This window comes from Bufo gargarizans, chromosome 4 (genome assembly GCF_014858855.1).
Source record: "Bufo gargarizans isolate SCDJY-AF-19 chromosome 4, ASM1485885v1, whole genome shotgun sequence".
Lineage (NCBI taxonomy): Eukaryota > Metazoa > Chordata > Amphibia > Anura > Bufonidae > Bufo > Bufo gargarizans.
The window spans coordinates 189,264,645-189,277,751 of record NC_058083.1 but is presented as its reverse complement, the minus strand read 5'-3'; the positions used below and the strand labels follow the sequence as shown (position 1 = coordinate 189,277,751).

The 13,107-nt window shown below is 41.5% G+C and overlaps 1 protein-coding gene across 2 annotated transcripts in view; it reads left to right on the top strand.

The window, feature by feature from the left end:
- Positions 1 to 13,107, top strand: part of LOC122936229 (fetuin-B-like) — a 48,396-nt gene that overhangs the window by 14,710 nt on the left and 20,579 nt on the right. Inside the window, exons 5-6 of one of the 2 annotated variants that reach the window (XM_044292324.1) lie at positions 6,028 to 6,141; positions 13,076 to 13,104. In XM_044292324.1, the coding sequence (XP_044148259.1) occupies positions 6,028 to 6,141; positions 13,076 to 13,104 (143 nt within the window). The remainder of the gene's footprint in view (positions 1 to 6,027; positions 6,142 to 13,075; positions 13,105 to 13,107) is intronic. The other variant, XM_044292323.1, reaches the window with a different exon arrangement.

Sequence of the window (13,107 nt, the reverse complement as noted above, 5' to 3'; positions counted from 1 at the left end):
GTTTTTTCATAAATCAGGTGAAATAGAAAAAAAACACAATTGCAGCATTTTTCTGCAGCATTCACTATATGGTAAAAAGGACTTGATAACCTTAAAAGGCATCTGTCAGCAGATTTGTACCTATGACACTGGCTGATCTCTTGATGAGCGCTTGGCAGCTGAAGGCATCTGTGTTGGTCCCATGTTCATATGTGCCCACATTCCTGAGAAAAATGATGTTTAAATATATGCAAATGGGGCCTTTGATTGGCAGGGCCAGGCATGATGATGTTTACACTGCCTGGTCCTGTCAATCAAAGTGCAGAGGACATGACAGTTACAGAGAGAGCAGAGCCTCTAGGTGTAATGGCAATGCCCCCATTGCTCCTAGAGGCCCATTTGCATATATTGAAACATCATTTTTCTCAGAAATGCGGGCACATATGGGACATGGGACCAACACAGATGCCTTCAGCTGCCAAGTGCACATGGAACAGGTCAGCCAGTTTGAAAGGCACAAATCTGCAGACAGATGCTATTTAATCTTCTGGTCAGTAGGTTTACAGTAATAACAGTGATAATAATATACATTCAATAGTTTTTGGTATATATCACTACTTTAAAACTTTAAAAGTAATGCTTTGTGTTGGCATATTCTGATTGCTTGTACAATACACTGCAATACTACTGTATTGCAGGGGATTGTGATCTTACTGGTTCTGCTAGAAGTGCAGTGTCCCAGGGGGTCAGTAGTGTAGGCTGGGCTTTGTAGTGCAGATTGACCACTAACCTGGGATCCACTGTCGTCTTCAATTGGGGCAAACACTGGAACAGGCAGGTAGTTAAAGAGTTCGTGACGCCAGTGTCAATTAAACGGTGACACGCCGTGTAAAGTATGGTGGACAAATGAAGCAAGCACAAGATAGCCAACAAAAACTGGAACTTTTACTGAATATCAGTCAGGATAATACACGGACACTGGTAGTGCACAGTTCCATAAAAGACGGTTGGTTTCAGACGAATACAGATGGTTCTTGACATTACAGAAAGGCCGGTCTTAGCGATGAATTATACAGAGTGTTAATTACAGGAGATGCAGTACAGGCGGCTTGCACACTATTCCTGTCTGGTCCCGCTATATGTGAATTTCTCCAAGGTCTAATGCCCTTTATCTGGCGTACCCTTGAAGCTGTCCTTATCTCGTACCTCCTCTGTTATCTTGAGTACCTCTCGCTTTATCTGATCGGCCTCTGTGGTAATCTGTGTCTTGGCTTGTGGCTCACTTATGCTGCTTCAGCTGAACGGATGGTGACTCAGGAGGGGAACCTTTTCCTTGGATCCGGAACCCGGTTACAGGGCCTTTACTACCCTCTCCTAGCCGGCAGGCTTGGGGCCTGCTTTGCTCTCACAGGCCCATAGCCTGGCTTCCACTCAGACACAGGATCATCTCTGACCTCTGCTCCCACTGTCTGTCTCTCCACTCCCTGCTACTACTTCCTGACTGGGCCTTATATAACCTAGGGTTCCCTAGCTCCCTCTAGTGACTCAGAGCTGGAATGACACCCTAGCCGGCCTGCATAAGCACGTTTCACAGTAACAGGAAAATACATAGCATGACATTACAAGATGTTTTTACCAACCTCCCCTTAAAGGGGGAACGACAACACCCAAGTGACCCTTCTGTAGTGACGGGGTATTACTCTCCCGTACACTACAGAAGCAGCATTTAATGTAAGTGCAGGCTTTGGGGGGGGGGGGGGGGGGGTTTACAAGGCCCCTGACTTCTATGACATTTTTAGGTCCAAAATTTAGAGCTCATTTAGTGCTAAGTATACCAGTGCTCCAAATCCCTTGGTTCCCTTTACATGGCCAAATCAAGTTTTTATGTTAAACTTATTTATTTAGAATTTTTGGTATAACATTTTTTCCCTGTCCCTATCTATATTTTAAAATATTCCTATAATCCTGCAGTTTTCACACTGGCTACAAGGCATAAAATATGTCAAGACTTCCTGTTTGAGAACAGCCACATGGGCCATAGACACACATAGACTAGAGCTGCTCTCACTGACTTCTATGGGAGAATTTTCTAGGCATGTGACAGGAATGTGATAAGCTGTGATCTCACTTGTTGTGAATGGCGGATCCTGTGTTATCTATACTAAGGTGATCTGTCATTCTAATCCTGCCTGTGATGATAACGCAATAGATACTGAAAAGTTACCTGCATTAAGAGGAGGAAGTTTCGAGATTAGGCCTAGTGGCCAGTGTGTAAACTGCATGTTTAGATATTTTTAAACAAAAATCATGAAAAATTCGGAAAAAAAATGTTTAACAAAAAAGTCTACATTTTTTAATAGCACACTGCCTAAAGACATAAATATGTCTACCTACAGTCACTGGGAGTTGCTTATAGAACATACATTTCTACAGCTCAGGAGCAGCTTACTGATTTGGACGTCTGTATTAGAAACCTTAGGTCCCCTATTAAGATATAAAATTATCAGCACAGAATTTTCGATCTACTTAGGATATTTTCACAAATCTTCCGGCAGACTGTTTCAACAGAGGAATTGCCTGCCACAGTTAATTGTATCCAGCATAGCTGGAAAAGGCTGGAGCACCACCAAAACCCATAGACTATAATGGGACCCAACGGGAATTCGGTCATTTTCCAGCAGTAGTGACAGGGAATGTTCCACAGGATTGGCGCATAGCAAATGTAGCGCCAATATTCAAAAAGGGTCCAAATACAGAGCCCGGAAACTATAAGCCAATGTTTTCTAAGAAATTGTATTTTCGAAAACCTCAATGAAAATAAAAAAATAACGCCATATCAGCATGGCTTCATTAGGGATCAGTCATGTCAAACAAATTTAATCAGTTTCTATGAAGAGGTAAGTTCTAGACTTGACCACGGCGAATCAATGGATGTCGTATATCTGGACTTCTCCAAAGCATTTGACACTGTACCGCATAAAAGGTTAGTATATAAAATGAGAATGCTCGGACTGGGAGAAAATGTCTGTATGTGGGTAAGTAACTGGCTCAATGATAGAAAACAGAGGGTGATTATTAATGGTACACACTCAGAAAACAGAGGGTGGTTATTAATGGTACACACTCACATTGGATCACTGTCACTAGTGGAGTACCTCAGGGGTCAGTATTGGGCCCTATTCTCTTCAATATATTTATTAATGACCATGTAGAAGGCTTGCACAGTAAAATATCAATTTTTGCAGATGACACTAAACTGTGCAAAGTAATTGACACGGACGAGGACAGTATACTACTACAGAGGGATCTGGATAGATTGGAGGCTTGGGCAGAGAAGTGGCAGATGAGGTTTAACACTGACAAATGTAAGGTTATGCACATGGGAAGAAATAATGCAAGTCACCCGTACATACTAAGGCCCCTTTCACACAGGCGAATATTCCGCGCGGGTGCAATGCGTGAGTTGAACGCATTGCACCCGCACTGAATCCTGACCCATTCATTTCTATGGGGCTGTGCACATAAGCTGTGATTTTCACGCATCACTTGTGCGTTGCGTGAAAATCGCAGCATGCTCTATATTCTGTGTTTTTCACACAACGCAGGCCCCATAGAAGTGAATGGGGCTGCGTGAAAATCGCAAGCATCCGCAAGCAAGTGCGGAAGCGGTGCGATTTTCACGCATGGTTGCTAGGTGATGATCGGGCTGGGGACCTGATCTGTATTATTTTCCCTTATAACATGGTTATAAGGGAAAATAATAGCATTCTGAATACAGAATGCAAAGTAAAATAGTGATGGAGGGGTTAAAAATGAAAAAAAAAAATTAACTCACCCAGTCCACTTGATCGCGTAGTTGCGGATCTCTGTATTCTTCTGTAATGTTGAGCTGCCGGCTAAGGACCTGTGGTGACGTCACATGATCCAATCACATGGTCCCTCACCATGGTGATTAACCATGTGATTGGACCATGTGATGAGCACAGTGATGTCATCAAAGGTCCTATTCCTGTGCACAGCAAAGAAGAAGACAGAAGAGATGCCGGCTGCGCGTGCAAGTGGATTAAGGTGAGCTAAATTATTATTATTATTTTTTTTTTTAACCCCTCCAGCCCTATTGTACTATGCATTCTGTATTCAGAATGCTATTATTTTCCCTTATAACCATGTTATAAGGAAAAATAATACAATCTACAGAACACCTAACCCAAACCCGAACTTCTGTAAAGAAGTTCGGGTTTGGGTACCAAACATTCCAATTTTTCTCACGCGCGTGCAAAACGCATTACAATGTTTTGCACTAGCGCGGAAAAATTGTGCATGTTCCCGCAACGCACCCGCATCTTTTCCCGCAACGCCCGTGTGAAACCAGCCTAAATAGTAAAACACTGGGTAACACTGACATGGAAAGGGACTTAGGAATTTTAGTGAACAGCAAACTAAGCTGTAAAAACCAGTGTCAGGCAGCTGCTGCCAAGGCCAATAAGATAATGGATTGCATCAAAAGGGGCATAGATGCCCATGATGAGAACATAGTCCTACCACTTTACAAATCACTAGTCAGACCACACATGGAGTACTGTGTACAGTTATGGTCTCCTGTGCACAAGGCGGACATAGCAGAGCTGGAGAGGGTTCAGAGGAAGGTAACTAAAGTAATAACTGGAATGGGGGGACTACAGTACCCTGAAAGATTATCAACATTGGGGTATTCACTTCAGAAAAAAGACAACTGAGGGGAGATGTAATTACTATGTATAAATATATCAGGGGTCAGTACAGAGATCTCTCCCATCATCTATTTATCCCCAGGACTGTGACGAGGGGACATCCTCTGCGTCTGGAGGAAATAAGGTTTGTACACAAACATAGAAGAGGATTCTTTACGGTAAGAGCAGTGAGACTATGGAACTCTCTGCCTCAGGAGGTGGTGATGGCAAATTCACTAAAAGAGTTCAAGAGGGGCTTGGATGATTTTTATTTTTTTTTCATAATAGAAAACAACACACATTATAATAGAAAAAACAGCCAGTACAAAGAAGCCACTATACAAAAATAGACAGCTATCCTATAAACGAATAGCAGAGTCCTACAGAGATTATAAATAAGGCTGCAAATTCATACTTACTACAAATAATATAACTATAAGCACCCGTCCCTTCCACCCCTATTGGCTGTCGTCAATACCAGCTCCAGTAAAAACCAGCACCGTTTCACCAGTAGCTATGTCTAAACAGTCTTACGTGCCGCTCTCTGTTTCCTTTCCATGTCCTCATACACTTTGATTTGTTGAAGGTAAAGGATCCATTCATTTATCGGGGGTGGAGAAACAGAACCCCAATGTCTGACTAAAATAACTTTTGCCACCATCACCAACTCTCTACCTGAGGAGGTGGTGATGGTGAATTCAAGAGGGGCTTGGATGAATTTCTGGAGTGTAATAATATTACAGGTTATAGCTACTAGAGAGGGGTCGTTGATCCAGGGAGTTATTCTGATTGCCTGATTGGAGTCGGGCAGGAATTTTTTTCCCCTTAAGTGGGGAAAATTGGCTTCTACCTCACAGTTTTATTTTTTTTGCCTTCCTCTGGATCAACTTGCAGGATAACAGGCTGAACTGGATGGACAAATGTCTTTTTTCGTCCTTATATACCATGTTACTAGTGCCAGCATTCTGCCCAACAAAAACTGGTGCTTGTAGTATTTGGCTATGCTAATGTATAACTAGCCTTAAATTGAAACCAGAAGCATTCCCAATTATAAAAATGATGGCGAGTGCTCTGGTTGTATCTTTAGTTTCCTTACCAGCTTGGTATAGAAAAAGAGAGACGATAGTAACTGTCAATGGACCTTATCTTACTAGTATGATACAGTAAATCCATAACAGTATACATGAAAGAAACAGCGTTGAGCATAAATACATACATACATACATATAGCTTACTGCTCAATAGAAAGAAAACAAAAACACAATAGACAATAAAGAATAAAGGACAACTCCATTATGACTGCTTTTTATATAATGTAGTCATTTTTTTTCTTTTCTAGTTCGTGTTTGGACCATCGTATTTCTTGGAATTAATCATAAAGGAAACTGAGTGTTTGAGAACACAAGCTGATGTAAATCTTGATGATTGCGTGTACCGTGCAGACAAGGATGCAGTAAGTTGTATTATTTCATATTCTTTTGATCCTTTATATAGTTGCAGCTTTATATTTTACTAATGTACTATCACAAAATACTGTAAGGGCTTGTTCACATGTCAGTGAATCACGGTTCTGTGCTGTCTATGTTCTCCACATGAGGGGGCATTAGACATACTGAAAGGGGTTGGTACAAATTACCACATCACCACTCATTCTTTTCTTGTTGTCAGGGCCGGTGCAAGGATTTTTGCACACACAAGCAAAGTTACATTTTTGCGCCCCCCCCCCCCCCCCCCCACAACTCGGTGGGGTGATGTAAAAAGGAGGGCGTGATGTGACATGGAGGGGGATGAGAAATGTGACATGGAAGGGGATGAGAAATGTGACATGGAAGGGGATGAGAATGAGAAATGTGACATAGAGGGGGGAGAAATGTGACATGGAGGGGGGAGAATTGTGACATGGAGGGGGGAGAATTGTGACATGGAGGGGGTTGAAAAATGTGACATGGAGGGGGATGAAAAATGTGACATGGAGGGGGATGAGAAATGTGACATGGAGGGGGGAGAAATGTGACATTTCTCCCCCTGCATGTCACATTTCTCCCCCTCCATGTCACATCACCCCCTGCTTTTTACATCACCCCTTTGTGTCACATTTTTCCCCCAATGTCACATTTCTCCCCCTCCATGGCACATTTCAACCCCCTCCATGGCACATTTCAACCCCCTCCATGTCACATTTTCCCCCTCTATTAATGTTGTGTAAAAATAAACATTATGCTCCTCACCTGGCCCTGGTCGTCTGCAGCAGCTCCCCTTCTCCTCTGTGTGGTCCTGGTATCTTCTCTGTGTGCTCCCGACAAGACTTTGTGGACCTTTCCCTCTCAGCTGTGTCATGTGTCAGACCAGTGATTGGCTCAGCAGGAAATCGCTGTCCTGACACGTGACACAGCTGCGGCCACTGATTGGCAGAGTGGGAAAGGTCCTCAAACAACTTGTCAGGACTCGGGAGCCCAGAGAGAAGATATGAGGACCACCACACAGAGGAGAACAGCCGCAGGAGGCCGGCGGCATGCAAGTGATTAATGAAAAAAAAAAAAAAGTTATATTTTTCCGCCCCCCCTTCTCAGCGCCCTAAGGTGGCCGCTTGGTCTGGCTCTTTACAGCACCGGGCCTGCTTGTTGTCTCTAATAAATGAAAGACTCCAAATGAATCATGACACGCACTTGATCGGTGAGATTTAAAAGAATTTTCTGAGAATTTTTTTACTGATGACCTATCCTCTGTAAAAAAAAAAAAAAAGCTATTCTACCACAGTTTTACAGGGTTTTTATTAACAACGTTTGATGTGTTCTAAAACGAACCAGTTACTTTCATTCTGCTGGTCAAAATGAATCCGGTGTTTTTCTTGCGTTTTGATACTGATAAAATAGTAAATACCTTGGAAAAAAATCTGTTTTATTTTTTCATCATCATATTCTAACCCCTAAAACTGAATTGGCCACTTTTTATTCCGTTTTGCAGTTTGCCATATGGGGAAAATATTTTTATAGTATGGGTGTTTTTTATTTGGGGGAAAGGGAGGTGATTTGAATGAGGTGAGTAATTTTTTAACCCTCAATGGACATTTTACTTACCATTCTGTATTAAAGAATGCTATTATTTTCCATTATAACCACGTTATAATGGAAAATATTAAAATCTACAGAACACCGAACCAAAACTCGAACTTCAGTGAAGAAGTCCGGGTTCGGGTCTGGGTACCAACATTCAGTCTTTCATCACACGCGTGCAAAATGCTTTGCACTCGTGCAGAAAAAACTGAACAACGCGACGCAATTGCGTGCAAACTCTCGCAGGTTTCCCTGAACCCGCCCGCAAAGCATCCGGACTGAATCCGGCACACTCGTCTGCAAGGGGCCTTAGAATTTTAGAAGCATTTTTTTTAATTCTCAAGAAAATTTCCAAAATCTATTCAGTTTTGAAGTCACTTTGAGGAGCATACATAATAGAAACCACCCATAATTGAACTACACCCCTCAAGTGTAGTTCAAAACTAATTTTAGAATTGTTACTCCACAGGAATTAAAGCAAAATTTTTAAATTTCACTTTTTTTGCAGATAATCCATTTATTCCTGTAACACATCAAGGGTTAACAGCAAAACAAACCTCAACATTTATTACCCTGATTCTGTATTTTACAGAAAAATTCCATATAAAAAATTCCATATCTGGTCATAAACTGCTATATGGGCACATAACAGTGCTCAGAAGCCAAGGAGTGCCATATGGTTTTTTGACTGGAGATTATGCTCGAATGGTCTTTGGGCATCATGTTATCCTAACCATGTTGACTCTGAGGTACCCATAAAGTGGGAACCCCCAAAAAGTGACCACATTTTGGAAACTACACCACCCAAGGAATTTTTAAGGGGCGTAGTAAGTACTTTGACCCAACAAGCGCTTCATAGAATTTATAAGACTCTGTGAAAATAAAAAAAATGACATTTTTTTTTACAAGAAAATGGGCCCAAACTTTCTTTTTCACAAGAGATAACAGGAGAAAATCACCCCACAATTTGCATCCCATTTTCTACTGAATACAGAAACACCCGATATGTGGTCTAAAACTGCAGTTTGGGGATATGCCAGGGTTCAGAAGGGAAGGAGCTGCATGAAATGAAATTGCTTAAAGTTTTTTAACCACTTAAGGACCACAGGTTTATACCCCCCTAGTGACCAGGCCCTTTTTTTTTACAAATCGGCACTTCACAACTTTAACGGTTTATTGCTCGGTCATGCAACTTGGCACCCAAATGAATTTTACCTCCTTTTCTTCTCACAAATACAGCTTTCTTTTGGTGGTATTTGATTGCTGCTGAGATTTTTTGTTTTTCTGATATTAATTAAAATAGGTCACAATTTTCTCAAAAAAAGTGTATTTTTAACTTTCTCTGGTTAAATTGTTCAAATATAATTACATTTCTATACAAGTTTGTGTCAGAATTTATTGTGCTACATGTCTTTGATAAAAAAAAATCCAATAAGTGTACAGTACAGACCAAAAGTTTGGACACACCTTCTCATTCAAAGAGTTTTCTTTATTTTCATGACTATGAAAATTGTAGATTCACACTGAAGGCATCAAAACTATGAATTAACACATGTCGAATTATATACATAACAAAAAAGTGTGAAACAACTGAAAATATGTCATATTCTAGGTTCTTCAAAGTAGCCACCTTTTGCTTTGATTACTGCTTTGCACACTCTTGGCATTCTCTTGATGAGCTTCAAGAGGAAGTCACCTGAAATGGTCCTCCAACAGTCTTGAAGGAGTTCCCAGAGATGCTTAGCACTGGTTGGCCCTTTTGCCTTCACTCTGCGGTCCAGCTCACCCCAAACCATCTCGATTGGGTTCAGGTCTGATGACTGTGGAGGCTAGGTCATCTGGCGCAGCACCCCATCACTCTCCTTCATGGTCAAATAGCCCTTACACAGCCTGGAGGTGTGTTTGGGATCATTGTCCTGTTGAAAAAGAAATGATGGTCCAACTAAACGCAAACCGGATGGAATAGCATGCCGCTGCAAGATGCTGTGGTAGCCATGCTGGTTCAGTATGCCTTCAATTTTGAATAAATCCCCAACAGTGTCACCAGCAAAGCATCCCCAGAACCATCACACCTCCTCCTCCATGCTTCACGGTGGGAACCAGGCATGTAGAGTCCATCCGTTCACCTTTTCTGCGTCGCACAAAGACACGGTGGTTGGAACCAAAGATCTCAAATTTGGACTCATCAGACCAAAGCACAGATTTCCACTGGTCTAATGTCCATTCCTTGTGTTCTTTAGCCCAAACAAGTCTCTTCTGCTTGTTGCCTGTCCTTAGCAGTTGTTTCCTAGCCGATATTCTACCATGAAGGCCTGATTGACCTGGTCTCTAATCTGAGCTGCTGTTAACCTGCGATTTCTGTGGCTGGTGATTTGGGTGAACGTATCCTCCATAGCAGAGGTGAATCTTGGTCTTCCTTTCCTGGGGCGGTCCGCATGTGAGCCAGTTTCTTTGTAGCGCTTGATGGTTTTTGTGACTGCACTTGGGGACACTTTCAAAGTTTTCCCAATTTTTCGGACTGACTGACCTTCATTTCTTAAAGTAATGATAGCCACTTGTTTTTCTTTACTTAGCTGCTTTTTTCTTGCCATAATACAAATTCTAACAGTCTATTCAGTAGGACTATCAGCTGTGTATCCACCTGAGTTCTCCACAACGCAACTGATGGTCCCAACCCCATTTATAAGGCAAGAAATCCCACTTATTAAACCTGACAGGGCACACCTGTGAAGTGAAAACCATTTCAGGTGACTACCTCTTGAAGCTCATCAAGAGAATGCCAAGAGTGTGCAAAGCAGTAATCAAAGCAAAAGGTGGCTACTTTGAAGAACCTAGAATATGACATATTTTCAGTTGTTTCACACTTTTTTGTTATGTATATAATTCCACATGTGTTAATTCATAGTTTTGATGCCTTCAGTGTGAATCTACAATTTTCATAGTCATGAAAATAAAGAAAACTCTTTGAATGAGAAGGTGTGTCCAAACTTTTGGTCTGTACTGTATATTTATTGGTTTGCGCAAAAGTTATAGCATTTACAAACTATGGTACAAAAATGTGAATTTCCGGATTTTGAAGCAGCTCTGACTCTCTGAGGACCTGTCATGTTTCTTGAGGTGCTAGAATGCCAGGATAGTATAAATATCCCCCAAATGACCCCATTTTAGAAAGAAGACACCCCAAAGTATTCACGGAGGGGCATGGTGAGTTCATGTATGCTTTAATTTTTTTCACAAGTTAGTGGAAAATGACACTTTCTGAGGAAAAAAAAATATATAAAGTTTCCATTTCTGCTAACTTCTGGCAAAAAAAATTAAATCTTCCACGGACTCACTATGCCCCTCAGTGAATACCTTGGGGTGTCTACTTTCCGAAATGGGTCATTTGTGGGGTGTGTTTACTGTTCTGGCATTTTGGGCGGGGCTAAATTGTGAGCAACCCTAAAGCTTAAAGGTACTCGTTGGACTTGCGGCCCCTTTACGCACCTAGGCTGCAAAAAAGTGTTACACATGTGGTATCGCCGTATTCAAAAGAAGTAGGGCAATGTGTTTTGGGGTGTATTTTTACATATACCCATGCTGGGTGAGAGAAATATCTCTGTAAATTGACAACATTGTATAACAAAATTTTAAAAGTTGTCATTTACAGAGATATTTCTCACACACAGTATGGGTATATGTAAAAATACACCCCAAAACACATTGCCCTACTTCTTCTGAGTACGGCGATACCACATGTGTGACACCTATTTGCAGCCTAGGTGCCTAAAAGGAGCCCAAATTCCAATAAATACTTTCAGGATTTTACAGGGCATTTTTACGCATTTGGATTCCAAACTACTTCTCACGCTTTAGGGCCCCTAAAATGCCAGGGCAGTATAAATTCCCAACAAGTGACCCCATTTTGGAAAGAAGACACCCCAAGGTATTCCGTGAGGGGCATGGCGAGTTCATAGAATTATTTTTTTTTGGGCACAAGTTAGTGGAAAATGTTTTTTTTTTTTCTTACAAAGTCTCATATTCCACTAACTTGTGACAAAAAATAAAATTTTACATGAACTCGCCATGCCCCTCACAGAATACCTTGGGGTGTCTTCTTTCCAAAATGTAAAAATACACCCCAAAACACATTGCCCTATTTCCCCTGAGTACAGCGATACCACGTGTGACACTTATTTGCAGCCAAGATGCGCAAAGGGGCCCAAATTCCAATGAGTACCTTTAATATTTCACAGGGCATTTTTACGCATTTGGATTCCGTGAGGGGTATGGTGAGTTCATGTAAGATTTTATTTTTTGTCACAAGTTAGTGGAATATGAGACTTTGTAATAAAAAAATAAAAAAATAATAATAATATTTCCGCTAACTTGTGGCAAAAAAAAAATATATTCTATGAACTCGCCATGCCCCTCAAAAGTGATCTTTGTAGCACCGCAGCGATTTTACAATGTTTTTGCGGAACGGAATTGCGGGCCCATTCATTTCTATTGGGACAGACTTTGTCCCACTCGGATCCCGAATTGCGGATCTGCACTTCCGGGTCCGCACTTCCGTTCCGTCAAAATATAGAACATGTCCTATTCTTGTCCGCAATTGCGGACAAGAAAAGGCATTTTCTATATAGTTCTGGCAATGTGCGGATCCGCAAAATGCGGAAAGCACATTGCTGGTGTCCGTGTTTTGCGGATCCGTGGATCCGCAAAAAGCATACGGAGGTCTGAATGGAGCCTTACAGGGGGGTGATCAATGACAGGGGGTGATCAGGGAGTCTATATGGGGTGATCAGGGGTTAATAAGGGGTTAATAAGTGACAGGGGGTGTAGTGTAGTGTGGTGATTGGTGCTACTTACAGAGCTGCCTGTGTCCTCTGGTGGTCGATCCAAGCAAAAGGGACCACCAGAGGACCAGGTAGCAGGTATAGCAGACGCTGTTAACAAAACAGCGTCTGATATACCTTTCTGATGCGATTATTTTAGCATCTACAGCCTGCCAGCGAATGATCATCGCTGGCAGGCTGTAGTATAACTTCCAAACAGCGCGCCGAGATGACGATCGGCGTTAGTGTGACGGGAAGAGGTTAAGAGCCATACCTTTTTTATTTTTTTTGTTGACTGAGCTGTGTGGGTGCTTATTTTGGCTGGACAAGCTGTTGTTTTTATTGGCACTATTTTGGGGTACATTTGGCTTCCTGATTTTTTTTTTTATCTCATTTTTTGGAAGGTGAGGTGGGCAAAAATGTAAATATTGTCAATGTTTTTTACTTTAATTTATTACTTTTATTTTTTATGAGGTTCACTATGTGATACATATGATATGATAACTTTATTCTGCAGGTTGATATGATTATGGCGATGCCAAAGAGGTA